Genomic DNA, 17,968 nt, shown 5'->3' with positions numbered 1-17,968 from the left:
GAAAAATTAACCGATCGATGCCTCTGGTTGACATCGAATAGTATATACAATCACATTTTTGCGCGATACTCACCCGGATCTCGCATCTTCTTTTGGCTGTATATCTTGATCGTCTATGGAATCTAGTACGATCTCTTCTTCGGCGGTATGGACTGTTGAATGTCAATGAACGGCGACTCGCTCTCTGATATCCAAGCGAACTCACCGGGCAGTCTGTCTGATTCAACGTGTCAAGGACAACGTCTCTGTATCCAACTCTGACATCATCACCAACCTCCTTCTGCCAAGTCAGACTGTGCTTCAGCCACTCCTCATCCAGCCTCTCTGGAAAGTCTTCTCTTGCATGGCTGCCCCGGCTCTCCTTCCGCTCAACCGCGCTTGCGACCGTTTGCACAGCACATGTGAGCAAATTGCGCGTCTCGAGCGTCTCGATGAGATCCGAGTTCCAGATCATCGACTTATCCTTGACCGCAAGTCTTTCTCTGAAATCCTTCTCGACCGCCTTGACTTTTTCATAGCCGGTTGCCAGCGACTTCTCGGTTCTGAAAACAGCAGCATCCGCTTGCATGGCTTTCTGCATGTCGCCACGAATTTCAGCCGTCAGCTTGTCCCCGTTCGATGCTAAGATTGTCTCGAGTTCGAATATCGAATCCATTCCGATGTCTTCTGGTGCCTTCTCATGCGGCATACCCTTTTCGTTGCTGTTGGAAATGTCTATGGCGCACGCTCGGCCAAATACGACGATGTCCAAGAGGGAGTTCGCGCCCAGCCTGTTCGCTCCATGGACACTCACACAGGCCGCCTCGCCCGCAGCGTACAAGCCTGGCACTGTAGTCTCCTTCCCGTCTGGCCCGATGTCGAGCACCTGTCCTTTGTAGTTCGTCGGGATACCGCCCATGCAGTAATGGACGGTCGGTAGCACCGGTATAGGCTGAGTAGTAATATCTATCCCAGCGAATATCGACGCCGTCTCCGCGATACCCGGCAGCCGCTCGAGAATAATGTCGCGTGGCAGGTGCGAAAGTTGCAGGTAGATGTGATCGCGGTCCGGACCGCATCCCCTGCCCTCGAGGATCTCCATGTTCATCGCCCGCGACACAACGTCGCGCGATGCAAGATCTTTAGCCGTCGGCGCGTAGCGCTCCATGAATCGTTCCCCTTCGCTGTTTAGTAGGTACCCGCCCTCACCCCTTGCGCCCTCGGTGATCAGTACGCCCGCCCCATAAATGCCGCTTGGGTGGAATTGCACGAACTCCATGTCCTGCAGGGGCAGGCCCGCCCGTGCCACCATGGCGTTGCCGTCACCAGTGCTGGTGTGCGCGCTTGTTGCGGAGAAGTATGCTCTTCCGTAGCCTTGACACGCCGTCAGTGAGAAAGGAGACCGAATTGCCAGAGCAAACCAAAGAAGAAAAGAGGTAGGTAGAGATACTGCCCCTCCCCCTCTTCTTCCCTAATATGGAGAACTCACCTCCCGTCGCCAACACCGTATTCCTCGCAAACAACCGATGACACGTTCCATCCTCCATCCCTATCGCCGTCACACCCACACACCTCCCCTCCACCATCATCAAATCCAACGCAAAATACTCGACCAAAAACCTACACCCGTGCTTCAAGCTCTGCCCATACAGCGCGTGCAGCACGGCGTGCCCGGTGCGGTCGCCGACGCACGCGGTGCGATACGCCTGCCCGCCCTGGCCGAAGCTCAGCGACTGCCCGCCGAGGGCGCGCTGGTAGATGGTGCCGGCCGCCGTGCGCGAGAAGGGCACGCCGTAGCGCTCCAGCTCGACGACGGCCGCCACCGCCTCGCGCGTCATGTACGCGATGGCGTCCTGGTCGCCCAGCCAGTCGGACCCCTTGACCGTGTCGTAGAAGTGCCACCGCCAGTCGTCGGCCGTCACGTTGCCTAGCGCCGCGTTGATGCCGCCTTGCGCCGCGACCGTGTGCGAGCGTGTGGGGAACTGGGAGAGTGTGGTTGGTGAGCTACGCGTTCTGTTGTCTTGTGTTTGGGAGTTATAGGTCTTTGGGGAGTGGGTGTTTCTTTTTCTCTTGTATTAAGTTGGGGCGGATGTCATGGGAGGTGGTGATGATGGAGTGGTGTATTGTTCTTTTCTTCTTTTTGAATTACCAATTTGGTCACGCATGCGGTGTTGAGGCCAGCTTCTGTTAGGCCGACAGCCGCGCGTAGGCCTGCTCCTCCAGCGCCGACGACAATGGCGCTGGATGTTTGAGAATCTCGTTAGTAAGTTTTGCAGTTTAAGAAGATAAATACAAGATGGCAGCACGAACTCATAGTGGTGATCTATCACAGTCTGATTCCCGACAGTAGCCAGCGTTCGGCTAGCAGCAACAATTCGCTTGTTCGGTATTCGACGAACATGGCGGAGGTTCGATCGTACGGCTTGAAGGGCTGACATTCGCATAGTTACTCTGGTAGTCATTCAATTGAACTAGAATTTAGAAGAATCGGCTTCGGATGCCATAGTGAAGGAGATTTCGGGAATGAGACGGTAACTCTTTATGATGGGGCGATTACAATGCTAGTGTATGCAAGTTCCCCGCATGAAAGAGGCTCTCTGGACGGAGAAAGCTGACAGGGGATGTCATCAACCGAGGGAACTCGATTTTGTGGGGATAGCAATGTCCACGCTCTTATTCCCGCTCGGATTGCCGAATCGGAGCAATGCTATTTCGCAGCAGTCTCGCAACCTGCTTTTGGCCCCAGCAATCCTACAAAAGCTTCATAAAACGGCCCTTGCACAGACTCTGAGCGTCTAGAATTGATGCTCGGGCTCACCCGACAGAGCTCGAACTCATCCCAGTCTCTTCAAGCAGACCTCATCCGCAGTTCTTTTAGACGATCTCCCATTTCGCCAATCTTCCCACCGTCTCTCCTGCATTCCGCACGATGCAGAGTCTTTCTTTGCCCTTTTCCTCACCCATCCCTTCCACCAACTTCTTAAGCACCACGTTGCCCACTCCAGTCACTCGGCCCTCGCCCAGGTTGTAGTTGCCGGCTGTCACGAATCCAATCAAATCCTCCCTGTCCGGTACGGGTGGATAGTCCTTTCCACCGGCCTGCACGTCCTTTTTGTCGCCTTCCAGCAAGCTGGCCGCCAAGAAAGCTTGATGGATGTGTTCCGGAGCATCCGGTGCCGGCTTGCGAGGCAGCTCCGCGGCCTTCTTCTTTGCGTTATGTTTTGTTTGGGGGTCGGAGACGAGAGCCAGCCACTTTTGGCGCAGGTCAGTATCGGCGCTGGGGAGACGGTAGATGCGCGCGCAGTCGGTGGGGGCACCACGTCCAATAACAGTAATGCGGACAGTCGCAAGGGCGACCTCGGGATTGGGTACATCATCGGTTTTGCGAGATGATGTCGCTTCCTCGGCAAGGAAAGGTGGGGTTTGATAGAACGAAGGCTTGGTGTCTGGCGCGTCAACTCCCTCACGCAGCGCATCCCAATCGCAAGCCCAGCCTCTGCCTACTTCACCTTTCCGACCCTCCGCTAGTTCCAGGCTCTCCCACTGAATCCTCTTTCCCTTTGGCCGTCTCTCCCACTCCGTCTTCCTCTTTTCTGTCTCCCGTACGTTCCATTCCTGCCCTGCCTTTGTTCCCGGATAATCAGCTGGAAAGAAAGGAACACCTGCTTCGAATGCCAGTTGTCTCTTCTGATTCAGTCCTCCGAAGCGTACATTTGCACCTGTCGAGAGCGGGTAGTACATGAGTGAGTTCCAAACAGGAGAGACGCATTTCCACGGCAGGACCAGCGTCCATGTTCCATTACCTGCACCAGAAGCGCGTGATGCAAAGAGTAGAATCGGAATCGAGGGATCTGTAGGAAGAGGCTCAGGGTACGCCTTTGGCATGGCCGCAGTCTTTCGGCGATTGATCGACTTTTGGCTGGAGAGAGTACGTGAAGCATCCAGGCGCTTCTTACGTGTGAACAAATCCGGAGGGCCCTGAGTCCGGTCTAGAGGCCAGTTGGCGCATGTGTTTACTAAACGAGAGTGTGACTGGCTGTCAGTGGGTATCTGAACTGTACGAGGCGGATGATGCAGCCTGGGGTCCGATATGTTGAATCCTAGAAGAGCGTTGGCCGGGAGAGTGCCCAGATTAGTTACTGGAGCCAGCCTCTTCCAAACATCACTGGGGCTGTCCTCCGCATTCTCCGCAGCTACTGGCCATAGAACGCCACATAACGCTTCAGTAGCTCCTGGCCCAGTAATCTCGATGCTTCCGATCTCCCACCGGAGGTCCTCCACAGTGACTGGCGGGTTGAGCTTCCGGATCGCATCCAACAGCTCAAGGAATGCCGAGGGATGTATGCGTATCAAGACCTGTCTCTTGTCTTTCTTTTTTGAGGAAACACCCTCGGTAGCGTCATCCCCCATTTCCACGTCCTCAGGCTTCGGCTTTGCACACCATACGATTGCCACCGGTGCGATAGCCTTCTCAGGCCACCCACCCTTCTCATATAACCACCCTTCCCATGTCCTGGTTCCATCTCTCCACTTCTGGCCTCGTTTGCCCCAATTGTCAACACCGAAGTCCGTTAGCAGTTTCTGAATATGCGCATCCGAGCCATATAAACCAATGGTCGACATATAGCTTGTATCCCAAGCCACAGCACCCCTTATCACGCTTGCTCTGTGTGTAGGCCTGTAGCATTTCATCGTCGGTGCCATTGGTATCGCAAAACGCCATAACGGCTCGAGGGGAGGCGTCATATGTGCGCGCTTCGTGTGGAACATATGTGTCGGAAGCCATTGCTTGTTCAGCTGACGCTTGCGGAACTTGGCCCGGGGAACAGGCGGGTTCTTCGGTCTCGAGGTCTTCACACGCGGCTTCCTGGTCTTGATGGCCTCCTCCGTCGGCTGAACGGTGACCTCCATATCATCCCCTTCTTTAGACCCTTCCGCCGCATCGCCCTGCGCTTTATTCTTTCCCTTTTTTGCCCGAACCTTGCTCACGAATCGTTGAAACTTCTTTGCGTTCTCCAGCCTCAGCCGCATGTGCCCGCTAGGCTTCCTCCTCCTCGCCGTCACCGTTGGCGTGTTATCCTCAACCATCTCCCGCGCCGCCCTCGGGCGCAACCGCTTCGGCACGCGCTTGGCGTTGTGGCTCGCCGTGCGGCGGCGGAGCTCCTTGGGCACGCCCTGGAACGCGCGCGTCGTCAGGCCCTGGCGCGCCTTCTGCATGCCGTTCTCCAGCGCCTTGATCGCGTACTCGTGCGCCTTGACGAACTTGTCTACGTCGACTTCGCCATTCTTGAACGCCGTTCCGGTGCTCTGCGCCGCGATGGCGCGGGCGTCGCGCGTCTTCGCGCGCTTGCGGTCGCGGCCATACTGGCCCCCCTGTTGCTTCGAGGATGACGGCGGTTGTTTGCGTTTGTCCGCCATGGTCGGTCGTCGGCGGACCGCGGCGCGGACGGAATTGATGTTGGTGCGGGGTGTTTGGGTGTTGCGGGGAGCTGATGTCAAAGCTGACTGGAAATTTCCTAAAGCGCGACAGGGATGCGCGCGCGCACGTGAAAAAGTGAAGTCATCACAACGGCTCCTAAAGCTTGGACAGCTTCTCCCGACCGACTTCTAACAGAAACACATTCACACCTTTTCCCACCAGGTTTCTTGATCCACCTACTGGCCAATTACTCCATCGCGCCATTGCTGCATTCCTCATGACCTGACATACACGGCATCTCACTCGAAATTTCGTTCAAAGACTAGCAACGCCTCCCGACGCGACCCTCTCGAGCCAAAACCATCACTCCATCCCGTCCCGATCCCCGTTAACGGGCTCACCCGCTCGCGCAGCCCCATAACCTCCACCCCATCGCCACAGCCTCACACACCATACCATGGCGAAAGACAAGTCCCTCAACCCCGTCGCCGCGCAGCACAAGGCCGACAAGGCGCGCGCGCTGAAGAAGAACAAGGCCAACGTAGCCGCGCAGCGCAACGAGCGCCTGTCCAAACGCAACCCGGAGCGGCTGCAGCGGCAGATCGACGAGCTCAAGCAGGTCGAAGAACGCGGCGGGTCCCTGCGGCCCCGGGACCGCGAGACGCTGAACAACCTGGAAAAAGAGGTGCGGGCGATCCGCAAGGCGCGCGAGGCGCTGGGTGACCGGGCTCCGACGTTTGGTGGAGGCGGCAGGGGAGGACGGGGAGGCAGAGAGGGTGGCGGTGGCGGCAGGGGTCGAGGCGTGCTGGGGAAGAGGAGGAGGGACGGTGGGAGGGGAGGAGACGAGGATGGTAGTGAGAGCAGCGAGACGGATGAGGATGTGAGGGATATACCCATGCCGCGCGACACGCCGCCGCCGATCCCGCGGAAGCCGAGAAGGGGCGCGCCGCAGGACGAGGCGCTGGCGAGGGATGGACCGCACCCGCTGCCTTCGAAGCCTGGGTCCAGCGCGGCGGCTGCGCCGGCAGTTGAAGCGAAGACCGTGTACAGCGCTGCTCCTGTGCATCGTGACCTGCGTAAGGAGGCCACACAGCGCTTCGTCCCAGCGGCTGTGGCTCAGAAGCTTGCGGCGGCTAAGGGGCAGACTCCGGGGAAGCTGCTTGAACCCGAGGAGCTGGATAAGCTCGAGAAACAGGGCTACGGACAGAAGAAGGCTGCGATTGCTCAGGAGGGAATGGAGGACGCTGAACAAGCAGCCGAAGCGGCTACGGCGGAGGCAGAGTACAGGATGATGAATGCGGCTGTGGAAGCTGGAGAAGACGTGGATATCGACGAGGAAGCAGCGAGATTCGAGCGGGAATTGAGACAAGTGGAAATGGAGGAGGTAGAGGATGAGGCATTTGCGGGCTAGGTCAGCCCTGGTGCATCCACTCGATTGATAAGTATTTCAAAATAGCATCGTCAAGTGCGCCGAGGCATAAGTAGTTGAATCAGCTACAGCCTCACATAAATTAGAAGAACAAAGAGCATTATGAGTTGTTCCATGTACATTGATCGAACCTTCAAATCGAAGGATGACATTCTTCCGTAAAAGTGATGGTGTCTTGCTGAACCAGAAAAATGTACGACGCCACCCTGAATTTCATTGTGAGCTAGTGGCGTTGATATTTCTGACATATATCAAACTTATCGCTTGTGATTTGCTCGATATGATTGATTCAAAGTTAGCTAAACGTAAAGGGCCTAGAATCAAGAGAAACTGTGCCTGATCAGTTTTACGATGTAGACAGTGGCAGCTATCGTTCGGAAGTGAATGTACGGTTGTTCATTCTGCATTTACGTCCAGACATTGCTTCGATTCCCCATGACATAAAAGAAAACAAATCGGTGCTAGCCTTTAGCTACAACATTCTTTTGTATACTTAAGTGTGCAAATGTCAGCAAATATCTATCCCCCATAACATTGCCGCCATCCCCCATCGAATCATGTCTCGTAACATGCCTCGTTAAAACAGTGAACAAAAATATCAGCGATGTAGCGAAAGGAATCATTCTGAATATCGTCCATGTCGTCATGTCATCATGCAGTTAATCCTCACTGGGCAGTCTCAGCCTCATCAGCATAAGGCAAGCTCATGCCGATTTCGCCGAACGGCTCATCTTGCCTGGTCGAGACACGACCTTGGGTCGTCAGGGCGAGCAGGTGCATAAAGCCCTGGGCAGCAACAATGCTTGTGGTCGACTGCGGGGGAAGAATGTCTTCGAACAAGACCTCGTTGACGCCTCCAATGGACTGAGAACCCTCGGCAGCAATAGCTTCTTCCTTCTGCTTGAGTCTGTCGAAGATGAACAGGCCGAAGTTCTCCATCTCCCTCGCGAAGGCCGTACGAGCGAGTTGCGAGTCGGTCGTGGCCTGGGTGTCTGCAGCAGCAGCACCGTGCATCTCGAACTGAGAACCTTCACCGATGCTGACGTCTTCGCCCATTCCACCAAGGGTATAATCTTCCAGATCGACGGCGGCTTCAGAGCTGGGAAGAGGCTCGAGATTGTGGCGATGACCGCGGCCATGGAGAGGACTTTCACTGACCAACCGTCCCCTGCGTCCGAGCGAACCTGGCAAGCCGCCGGCGGATCCGCCAGCTGAACTTGAGATGCCCGACCCGCCAAACCCGAGAGCACGACGTGCACTGGGAGCTCGAGAAGAATCGCGGACCGATGCTGTTACGTTCCACGGAAACATCTGGTCGAGATCGCGTTCTTCCTGCTCCGGTTCTGCCTCGCGAGGAGCTTCGATGTCCTGCTCCTCTTCTTCAACATTGACGAACCCACCATCCTCCATCTCACCACGGGCAACCTCTTCTTCCTCCGAGCGCCGACGTACACGTCTGCCATCTTCATCAGACTGGTCTTGGTCGTCGGCACGCGGACGTCCACGTTTCTTCTTAGCCACATTCCTATCGATCCCAAGGGAAAGCAGCAGTGCATCGCCCCTGAACTGATCGAGTGGCCCAGCAAGGCCTGTGTTACCTACAATAGCACCTATGCCACCAAGACCCAAGCCCAGAACCCAGTACTCAGCGTTCTTTTTGGCCTGGGACGTGATAAGAAGAGCTTGCTTCTGCTTTCTCGCCTCGTTCATGTTATCGACGTAGCCGTTCATCCAGCCAGCAAGTTCTGCGTTGCGAAGCTCCATAGTCTGGTCCATCTGAATGGCACGGCGTTTATATTGGCGGCGGATAGGTGCCTGGACGACAGACGATGACTCAGTAATTTCCTCACCCTCATCCGGGCGTCCGGAAGCAGCGGAGCTCAAGCGATCATGAGTGGAGGGAAACGGCTGAGCCTCAGGTAAGAGATCAACTTCGTCATCATCGACGATTGGTATATCGATGTCAATTTGTTCACCATACTGGATTAATGTTAATGTTAGGGACCTCTTTGCATCTTTAGAGGGAACTTACATCGGCTCCAAACTGCTGAGCTTCTTCATGTTCTTGCCGAGCCCTCGCACTCGCAGCAGAACTACTTGGCAGGGCCCTACTGAGCGGATCCGGCCTCGCAGCGTTAGAAGGTGTCCTCTGAAGCTTGTCGGCAAATGCATGCTCAATGAGGTTTCCCTCGGCATCGAAGCCAAAATCCACGCCTGGTTCGAAGCCTTCGTTCTCGATGTCTAAAGCGCTTCCACCGGGAACCCTTGTACCCGGGCCCTCATCTCCCGGCACGACGAAGCCGCCGATACCACTGGGGCCGCCGCTATCAGAGCTTGGCAACTGGATTCCGAAGACCGGGCCACCCTGCTGGTCCTCTAACGAAATGCTCCGTCGTGGAGTGCGCGAGTGGTGAAGCGATGACAGGCTGCTTGAACGAGTGAGCGACGGAGGCTCGAGCTCCGAGTCGCTAAGGTAGAGAGGCGCGAGAGCGAAGTCAGGCAGGTACGACGGATCATCCTCGAGAAGGAGTTGGTCGGGTCTAAGTGAGCAGCAGTCAGTGAAGCTCTGCGCAACGACGCGACTTCACCTGCGCCACGCTCATACCTCGTACGTCCCGCCTCAGGATCAAGCTCAGTGTCCCTGATAATCGCCACCAGGGCCGTGCGGATGTTGTTTTGTGCGTTCTGCGCATCGGCTAAAACGTAACTGCACTGCTGCGAGTAGACTCTGGTGACACCATAGCTGTAGTGGCGCAGTTAGTATACTCGTTGATGGTTGTCTCGAAAGTGTCTAGCTTACAGAAGGCTACTTTGGAGACGGAGAGCGAGCGGAACTTCGGGCTCTAGGATTGTTTCGCATGCTTTCGGAACGTTGACGTTGAGGATGGCTTTGCGAGTCACCTTTTTCGAGGTGGTGGACTTGGAGCCCAGAGTCGCGACCAACCTGCGCTTATGAGCAGATGAATCCTACTGAAGCGTCCGCAGGCGTCGCTTACCAGATGGTCGCAACGCCATACTTGCGGCTTGTGAGCACTGGTACCTCTGTCAGTGAAGTCTTGACAAGGTCGCCAGAAGCAAGCTCACCCTCGTGGCTGTAGAACATCGTGAATACAATTTACGGCATACTACGCGTAGAACGAGGTTACGAGCTGGAGTGAAAGGAGATAAAACGAACGAGAAAGGTTGGCGCGTCGAGCTGAGAGAGAGGCAGTGCGAGCGCGCCGTTGAAAGAGTGGTGTTGTGAGGCTGGAGAGAAGAAGCTCTTGAGGAAAGAGGGTCGCGAACTAGACGCGCCTAAGGCACCCACACCGCGTAGCAAGGCATCACGAAATACCAAGCATGAGCTTTGCTCTTTTGCCATTCGCTTTTACCTAGTTACGAATTTCTTTCGAGCTCGTGTAGTGCCACCGCTCTTATGCTATGCTAAGAATAAACAGAATCTATGGGCCCGTCGTGCCATGCTTCATAACTCGTACAGTCCACCGTCTATGACGCTCATCCAATTGTCACAAGATAAGCCAGGGTCAAGATGACAGCGCGAACGGAGCAGCTCAAGCAGTAGGCTTGGCCTGTTCTTCAGCTTCCGCGATATCTTCTTTGCTGGGAATGCCCACGGCGCGGTAGAGCAAAATCAAGGCAGAGTGACTTTGGCCTAGGAAACAATTAGTACAATTTCCAAATATTCACCTCGACAAATACTTACCGCCGCCAGACAAGGTTTCAATCCTGTCGTTATCGACCTCAGAGACCTTGTCGTCGTTGAACCACCACCACTTGCCATCTTCCTCCTTGCGCTTGCCGGTTACAGGGTCCTTCTGACCTTCCTTCTTGACGAAGGACGTGTAATGGCCACTGTCTGCCGTAGCACCTTGGTGAGTGATGACGCCACGAAGCTCGTAAAGCCCGGTCTTGTTGCAAGAGTCATCGGCAAGAAGCTTTCCATCGACCAGTTCAAGCAGCTCCTTCTTCGCCTTCAGAATTGAGGCAGTACGCTCAGCCTCAATCTGAGCGTCAGTCTTGTACTCTACGTCCTCCATATCAACATCTGTGCTGCCAGATGCCTTCTTCTGTGAGTCCTTCTTCTCCTTGGCAAGTTCGGTCTCACTTGCGGGACCCTTGCCCTTTGGCTCCGCTGGCTCAACGTCTTCGCCATGCTGGATGCGCTTCCTCCGCTTCCTGGCCCGCTCGACATCCTCTTCCTCCTTCCTGATCTCTCTGATCTTGTCACGAACGGGGATGAGCAACTTCTTCAGATCCTCGGAGCAGAACTCAACAGCATCGAGCTCGTGGGGAAAGGTGACCTTTCGCATGATCTTGGCCTTCTTGCTCGTATCCTTTCGCCAATCGAAGCGCATGAAGTGGACCGGGAGATACTTCGGGAGTCTCGCGATGCGGGAAGTCTTCGTGTACATGGAGTTGCGGCCGAGGACTTCAGAGTTCTTCTCAATCTTCTCTTGCATGCCTGCGGCGAGACCCTCACGGAGGTGGTTAACCTCGGCCGTGATGTGGCAGTTCAGCTTGAGGAAAGTGTCCTCGCCCTTGACTGGCTGCTCGCCTCCGTCCTTGGCGGCTTGCTCGTCGCATTCCATGACCGTCTCAAACTTGCCAGACATGTATTTGTCGATAAAAGACTCGGAAGCTTCCTGCGAAGCATCGTTCGACTTCAGCTTCTGGCGGAGCTGCGTGACAATCTGGGACCAGGCTTCCTCAGCATCCTGCTGGGCATATCCGTGACCGTCCTTGGCCTTCTGTGCGAATTGGGGGAAGGCGGTCCGTAGCGCGTTGAGGAACATCATGGGAGGGAAGCCCTCTTGGGTTTCGGACATTTGCTTGAATAGGTCGCGCAAAGATTCAGTAAGGTCGGAGGACGCTCCAAGACCTCCCAGGCCGAAGGCTCTAAAGTCACTTGGGCCGGCGCCGCTGGAACCACTATTTATCGCGTCAGCACGCTCTCGGTGGCATCCTGGCCTCTCAGATGTCTTACCTAGGCTTGTACTTAACCAGCTCATCCCTCAGTTCCGGGATAGACTTCAGGGTCTGCAACGTCGAGTTCATGTAGCAAGTGTTTCCAAGGTTCTGGAGACCGGCAGGTATCGCGCCAGCGGACTGGGCGGCTTCGGCCTCGGTCATGTCCTCGAGGAAGCGAATCTTCTCCTTGGGACGCTCAATCTGACCCTTGGCATCTCCGGAAGGTGTACCCATCATCATGAAGGTGTGGCCAGGCTTGACGTTAAGCTTCGAGAGGTCGGTGTCATCCTTGAGCTGGCCACCCTTGACCAGGATCTTCTGACGTTCGGGCTCGACGCCGGTGAGGGAAAACAGCTGGAACTTGAAGGTCTCGCCGGTGCTTGAGGGGTCTAGTTCGACATCGTACTTCTTTCCTTGGTGCTTGACAACCACTGTGGCGCAAGTCAGTCAGCGATGTCCGTATTATAAATCAAGACGCGTGGTCGTAAGGGCCAAGGCGTTGCTTCTACTGAGTTCGAGCATCGGGGCAAAGTGCTCGACGTGCAAATGCCCTCACGATCCGCGCCACCTGTATGGATGCGTGCTGTGGTATACGACGGGGGTAATGCGCCACGATATGCTGATGATGATGAGGAATGGGAGCGGGGCAGCGTACCTTGAATGGGCTCCATTTTGGCGGTTGGATGATGGAAACAAAGGTGGTGGGTAGGGTCGCGGAGATTCGCCCCGGGGGGAGGTTGGCAGCTGGGGAGGGCAGAACGAGCGGCGAACGCAGCGGATGGAATGTCCTGGATAGAGTTGCCCGGCGATTAGCTCACCGCGCCAAGCCAAGCTGTGAGCTGCGTATGTAATTGCCTGCCTGGGGCACCGGCGCGTCCGGGACTTCTTCGGAGACACAGCCAGGCCCGCACCTGCCGCGCATCACCGCCCAAGGGCCCCCGCCTCACCACATCATACCCCCAGGTCTAGGGAGCTCCTCCGTACCGCCAGCCCAAGCTCCCCCAACATTCCGCACCTATCCTGGTCCCGCCCGCCGGTTGCGCCCCGTCAAAATGGTAAACCTACCTTCCGCATCCTCCGAAACCATGGCCGCAGCTCGCTGATGCCTTGCGGTAGTCGCAATCTCTCCGGCCGTACCTCCAATGCGTCCGCTCCTCGCTCACGGCGGCGCTTTCGCTCTCCAACTTCGCCTCGCAGGCGTCGGAACGCCACAACGTCCCTGAGATCGAGGCGCAGACGTCACCCGAAGTACTTTTGAACCCTTTGACCGTTTCCCGCAATGAGAACGAGCGCGTCTTCATCGAGCCGAGTATCAACTCGATTAGAATCAGCATCAAGATCAAGCAGGCGGATGAGATTGAGCATATCCTGGTCCACAAGTTCACGAGGTTCCTGACCCAGAGAGCCGAGTCGTTCTTCATCCTGCGGAGGAAGCCGATTAAGGTGCGCACGTTGCCCCTGGTTGCGCTCAGGGCGGTGGAGCTGACGTCTCTTAGGGATACGACATTTCCTTCCTGATCACGAACTTCCACACCGAGGAGATGTTGAAGCACAAGCTGGTGGACTTCATTATTCAATTCATGGAGGAAGTGGACAAGGAGATTTCGGAAATGAAGCTCTTCGTAAGTGGCCCCGGACAACGCAGCCTAAGCCGAATCTCGGGCAGCTATCGGCCAATCGACGAACATGAACTAATGTCCGTGACAGTTGAACGCTAGAGCGCGTTTCGTTGCCGAGTCTTTCTTGACTCCTGTATGTATTCGCTTGTTTATCCGCCAAGAAGCCACACTGATGAGGTCTACAGTTCGATTGAAGCGCGTGATAATAGTGCGAAGAGATGTAACTACAATGTTAGCGTGGATCAATTCAAAAGCCTACCGAGGTTGCAGGGCGTTATGGGCAGAAAGCGGGCTCAACTGTCGAGCCTATCGACAACTTCAGCGGATCCACTGCAGCATGTCCGTTGATGTGATGTTACATGAAGAAAAGAGAATATTGGCTATAGAATCGAGCGAACACATGCATTCACACAGCCGGTACAACCCGCATCTCGGATTTTGTGCTAAAACATCATCTTGACCATCACTATCATCATATGCCTCATTAAAGGGACTCAACGCGCCCCAAAAACATATTCTTTAGGATTTAACCGGCCAACATGTCAAAGTTGGAAAGAAATTAATGCCTCTCATCAGATCTGCTCCTTCTGATCAACATCTTACAGGGAGATGCAACCGTTGGCGCTGTTCTCGACGAAGATGCCACCATAAATCTGGCCCTCCTTGAAGTTGCTCTCCTGGAAACCACTGTTGACGACATCATCAGTGCCAGTCGGCTTCTTGAGAATACCAATCTGGAACTGGCCGGCGCCGGAGTTGTCGTTGGTGAAGGGACCACCCGCCTTCTCGAGCGGCTCCTCGTTCTTCGAGGTGTAGATGGTGAGGGTGCTGATTTTCCATGTTAGTGGATTATTACGTAACGACGGGTCGAATGACCTGGCTGGGGTGTCTTACTTGGCGGTGTAGTCCAGGGTCAGGGCGAAGTTCTGCCAGTTGGTGAAGTCGATGGGGGTGGACCAAAGGAGGTTGGAGTCGCGGCCGAGGAGCTGCCACGACTCCTTGTCGGAGCCGTTGGTGCCGATGCGGTAGCCAGTGTTGAAGTTGAACTGGTTGGCGCTGTAGTCGGCGGCCTCGTGCCAGACGTTCTAGGGGGGAGAATTCAAGGTCAGCTGGGGGCTCCACGTTTTCGAATCCACGATCCATCCCTCTACCCCTTTCCCTCCATCCGTTCTATGAAAAACTTACCAGGTACTCGTGGCTCAGGTTCAGCGGCTTCTCAAAGTCCTGCTTGACGCTCCAGTGCAGGGTGACGACGCCGGAGTCGGACGTGTCGTTGGAGCTGTCGGCGGCGAACTGCAGGCCGGCGCGGCGGAAGCCGTACTGCTTCTGGAAGATGGAGTCGTCGTCGATGGTCACCTCGATGGCCTTGTACTCGGGGGCAGCGTCGAACTTGGACGCCAGCGCGCCGGCGGGCTCCTCGAGGATCTGCGACCAGGTGACGTTGTTGCCCTTGACGTAGTCCGGGTTGAAGATGCCGTTGGCCGTGTCGAACGAGGCCAGGGTCGCGTTGGCGGGCACGCGGCCGTCCAGCAGGATCGGGCACTGGGCGCTCGCCGCCGTCGTGTTGATCTGGCGGTGACGCGTGCTGTAGCCCGGCCGGTAGCCGGCGGAGCGGTAGGGCGCCGCGAGGGAGGTGGCGGCCAGCGTGGTGAGGATGACAAGGAGCGAAGACATTTCGAGCTGCTTTGCAAAGGTATGTATGGTAGGGGTAAAGAGTGAACAAAGCTTCAAGCTTATATTGTACAAAGAATGGAAGGCTAGCTGCTTAGCAGTCTGTAGAACGAAAGGACAGAGGTTGCACAGGGCCAGGTGGGTAGGGGATGCATGTTTATATGGTAACGGTCGCCTAGAACTTGTGCCCGGACGCTGCGGACTATTCGGTGAACTACCAACACTGACTCTTGTTCACTGTAGAATGGCATGAGTATGGGCCGGAAAGCTTCCGTCCGAACGGATGTGAACCGAATTCGAAACGGGACGGTGAGCTCGGGTCATCACGTCAACCTCCCGGCAGTACCAAGGAGGCCGTGATCCGCATTGTTGTTAATCGGGCTCCACCAATCTGCAGTTGAGATGAGCCCGATTTAACTTTACTGTGGGGTTTCTGGGGACGGTTGTGCGGCGGTTAATAAACAGTACGGTCCGGTCGCCGCCGGCAATTTATCTGTAACGCTGCAAAATGCCCTACGGCAATTGCGCAGATGTGCGCCAGGGATGGTTTTGTTTCACTTGGCTTGCTGTCTGCGAGAAAACTTCAGCTGTCAGATCTACATGACTCTGCGAGCTGCCAACTTCCTGACTCGACCGTCCAAGCGCTTCTAGAAGTTGCGACACTGGCGGCCTCCCTAATCCTCTATGAAACCACCATTCGACTCGCAAGCGACCGCCGGAAGACGCAGGCGAGGCCAAACTGGCACAAATTAGCTGGCGAGATGCCCTTCTATTGATTTTTCTTTTCTATAGCCAGGATTTTGCGCGCTTACGCCACATACGCACGCCTTTCTACTGGTGCAGAAACGTGATTCTGTCCGGCATGTCGTCGCCAAGACCACACTTCTCCCTGAAGTCTCCCAGCTCCGCACCCCTATGTCTGACCTTTTCCGCGAACTCCGCAAGCGGACAGCTTCCACCTGGGCCACTATTGCAGCCTGGCACCGGCACGATTCCGTCGTTGACATTGATGCGCACAAAGGTCTTCGTCGAAGACTCGCTTCCTGAAAGACATGACAGCCTTTCGAATATGATGCGACCACCCATTGGGGTGATCTGAGAGGTCTTCCAGGCACGGCCATCGGCTCGATGCGTTATCGGCAAATCCTCGTCGTCGTGAAAAATATCCAATGCAGCGAGCATCGGCACAATGTCGCCGTCGTGAACGCTGTGAACAAACGTCAGCACAGTCCGACATCGGGGCACGGACAACATACAAGCTGAAGAAGAGCGGTCCGGCAGATGGGCCCTCAACAAGCAGATTCGTCGTAGCGTTCAACCATAGCCATCCCATCAGTGCTCCGAATCTGTTTCCTGGACCAGCACGGTAGAAGTGAATGACATCCCGAGCATATTCAAAGCTCAACCACTCGTCCTTGGAGAAGACGTCACACCAAGCACTGCTTCCACGCACGGTCGTCTCAAACCCGCACATCTCCTGCATGGAGTAGAGCTCGGTGTCGGTGAACTCAATGTCCGGATTCTGCTTTAGCAACCGCTTTCGAATCTCGCTTAGGTATGTTGCTCGATACTGGGCGAGCATGCGCGCGCCGTAATCATGACCATATTCCAGGTCTTCGATGTAGGCGTAGCAGGTGTCACCAGGGGTAAGCGTGTCCGCACCAAGCTCAGCCGTTTCCGGGATGATGTGCAAGGTGGAGTGATTCTCCCAGTCGAGACCAAAGAAGCCAGCAGCGAAGTAGCGGGCCGTGTCAATGACTCGAGGCGAGTCTCCTGCCCAGAAATTCGGTTTACCGCCTGATGGCAACAGGTGCTGGTAGCGAGTACGGAGCCGGACCCCGGTCGTAAAAGCTCCGAGAACTCCAGAGAAAGGGCCAGTGCTGGTAAGTTGTTCAAAGTCCCGCTCAGGGTCTAGAAGCGGTGAGAACAGTGCCCAGGTATAAAACTGAGCAGACGCACGTACCTGGCGTGAAGTATTCCCAGTCATTGGCGAATGCCAGGTCACCTTTCAAAGTGACGTTTGAGTCTTTGACCCGTTTTAGTAAGTCAATTTGCTCTAGATTTTTGTTAGCATCCTTAGAAAATCTGCAGATGAATGAGATTTTACACACTGCTACCGGCCTTGAAAGTTGGGAACCGCTCATGATGCCGTGACATCTTGTAAGAAAATTGGTCAGCGTTAAGCTTAAATGCACCGTCGATCGGACTAACATGTTCGCCGGGGAAGTGCGGAATCCAACAAAGTCAATACGAGGTCGGTTGGCTTAGTATTGCAACAGACGGCCAGTTGAAGCATCCATCCAGGTATAGTTGCACAGCAATCCGGAGAATAACTTCAACCATCTCGGAATCATTGTAGTACCAGGCCAACCGACCTCATATTTTTTCTCCTTAAAGCCCGAACAAAGTCCCCGATTTCCGTCGGAGAATATTGTTGGCTGCTGCACTTCCCCATCGAACAAGTTAGAGCCAATAATAAATTCGAAGACTTACCATGTGCGCCTGCTCGACCGTGCAACCCTCGGGCAGCACAATACCATGATCAAGAATACCATCAACTTTCTCGACCCAAGGACCGTTACCTCCAAGGTGGTAAAGGACATTCCAATCCTTGCCGATAGCGCCGCCACCCTGGCCTCTGCCTTCGGTGCCCAAGCGCGCACCGTTTAGCGAGGGGACATGTCGGTCCTTGTTCCACCAGCTCCTCCAGCTCGAAGAATAAGGCGATGATGCATAGTAGCCGTGAAGGGTGCCTGCATCATGGCACTGTTGAGAAAGAAAGGGCAGCTGAAAAGGTGGATTCGCGCCGGTCTGTGCTGCTGCCCAAAGCGCGACAATCAAACCAGCGATTGCGGAGAGCACCAGGGTGAGGGAACCGGCCAT

General features: G+C 55.4%; 8 protein-coding genes across 8 annotated transcripts; 2 read left to right on the top strand and 6 right to left on the bottom strand.

Annotated features, from left to right (window-relative positions):
- Positions 1-122: 122 nt before the first annotated feature.
- Positions 123-2,144, bottom strand: LTHEOB_10184 (Succinate dehydrogenase flavoprotein subunit; the record flags this gene model as incomplete). The annotated part of the gene is made up of 4 exons (XM_035506801.1): positions 123-152; positions 206-1,353; positions 1,604-1,999; positions 2,129-2,144. 4 exons carry the CDS (start codon positions 2,142-2,144, stop codon positions 123-125), a joined length of 1,590 nt encoding a protein of 529 aa, XP_035368222.1.
- Positions 2,145-2,853: 709 nt separating this feature from the next.
- Positions 2,854-5,397, bottom strand: LTHEOB_10183 (Ribonuclease P/MRP subunit POP1; the record flags this gene model as incomplete). Its single annotated transcript, XM_035506800.1, has 1 exon — positions 2,854-5,397. One exon carries the CDS (start codon positions 5,395-5,397, stop codon positions 2,854-2,856), a length of 2,544 nt encoding a protein of 847 aa, XP_035368221.1.
- Positions 5,398-5,855: 458 nt separating this feature from the next.
- Positions 5,856-6,809, top strand: LTHEOB_10182 (WW domain binding protein 11; the record flags this gene model as incomplete). Its single annotated transcript, XM_035506799.1, has 1 exon — positions 5,856-6,809. One exon carries the CDS (start codon positions 5,856-5,858, stop codon positions 6,807-6,809), a length of 954 nt encoding a protein of 317 aa, XP_035368220.1.
- Positions 6,810-7,493: 684 nt separating this feature from the next.
- Positions 7,494-9,930, bottom strand: LTHEOB_10181 (Rad21 rec8 n terminal domain-containing protein; the record flags this gene model as incomplete). The annotated part of the gene is made up of 6 exons (XM_035506798.1): positions 7,494-8,807; positions 8,860-9,367; positions 9,433-9,570; positions 9,628-9,771; positions 9,824-9,860; positions 9,912-9,930. 6 exons carry the CDS (start codon positions 9,928-9,930, stop codon positions 7,494-7,496), a joined length of 2,160 nt encoding a protein of 719 aa, XP_035368219.1.
- A 448-nt stretch (positions 9,931-10,378) lies between these two features.
- Positions 10,379-12,466, bottom strand: LTHEOB_10180 (Ubiquitin carboxyl-terminal hydrolase 14; the record flags this gene model as incomplete). Its single annotated transcript, XM_035506797.1, has 4 exons — positions 10,379-10,479; positions 10,531-11,756; positions 11,812-12,226; positions 12,451-12,466. 4 exons carry the CDS (start codon positions 12,464-12,466, stop codon positions 10,379-10,381), a joined length of 1,758 nt encoding a protein of 585 aa, XP_035368218.1.
- A 381-nt stretch (positions 12,467-12,847) lies between these two features.
- LTHEOB_10179 (Arp2 3 complex subunit protein) lies at positions 12,848-13,608 on the top strand (the record flags this gene model as incomplete). Its single annotated transcript, XM_035506795.1, has 5 exons — positions 12,848-12,850; positions 12,912-13,238; positions 13,292-13,417; positions 13,503-13,547; positions 13,600-13,608. The coding sequence occupies 5 exons, from the start codon at positions 12,848-12,850 to the stop codon at positions 13,606-13,608; spliced, it is 510 nt and encodes a 169-aa protein (XP_035368217.1).
- Positions 13,609-14,013: 405 nt separating this feature from the next.
- LTHEOB_10178 (Glycoside hydrolase family 131 protein) lies at positions 14,014-15,088 on the bottom strand (the record flags this gene model as incomplete). Its single annotated transcript, XM_035506794.1, has 3 exons — positions 14,014-14,242; positions 14,309-14,499; positions 14,600-15,088. The coding sequence occupies 3 exons, from the start codon at positions 15,086-15,088 to the stop codon at positions 14,014-14,016; spliced, it is 909 nt and encodes a 302-aa protein (XP_035368216.1).
- An 828-nt stretch (positions 15,089-15,916) lies between these two features.
- On the bottom strand, positions 15,917-17,968 carry LTHEOB_10177 (Histidine phosphatase superfamily clade-2; the record flags this gene model as incomplete). The annotated part of the gene is made up of 5 exons (XM_035506793.1): positions 15,917-16,292; positions 16,342-16,996; positions 17,049-17,141; positions 17,197-17,242; positions 17,579-17,968. 5 exons carry the CDS (start codon positions 17,966-17,968, stop codon positions 15,917-15,919), a joined length of 1,560 nt encoding a protein of 519 aa, XP_035368215.1.

Source organism: Lasiodiplodia theobromae (genome assembly GCF_012971845.1).
Source record: "Lasiodiplodia theobromae strain AM2As chromosome Unknown scaffold_36, whole genome shotgun sequence".
Taxonomy (NCBI): domain Eukaryota; kingdom Fungi; phylum Ascomycota; class Dothideomycetes; order Botryosphaeriales; family Botryosphaeriaceae; genus Lasiodiplodia; species Lasiodiplodia theobromae.
The sequence above is the reverse complement of the archived record's forward strand: the minus strand, read 5'-3'. Positions and strand labels throughout refer to the sequence as shown.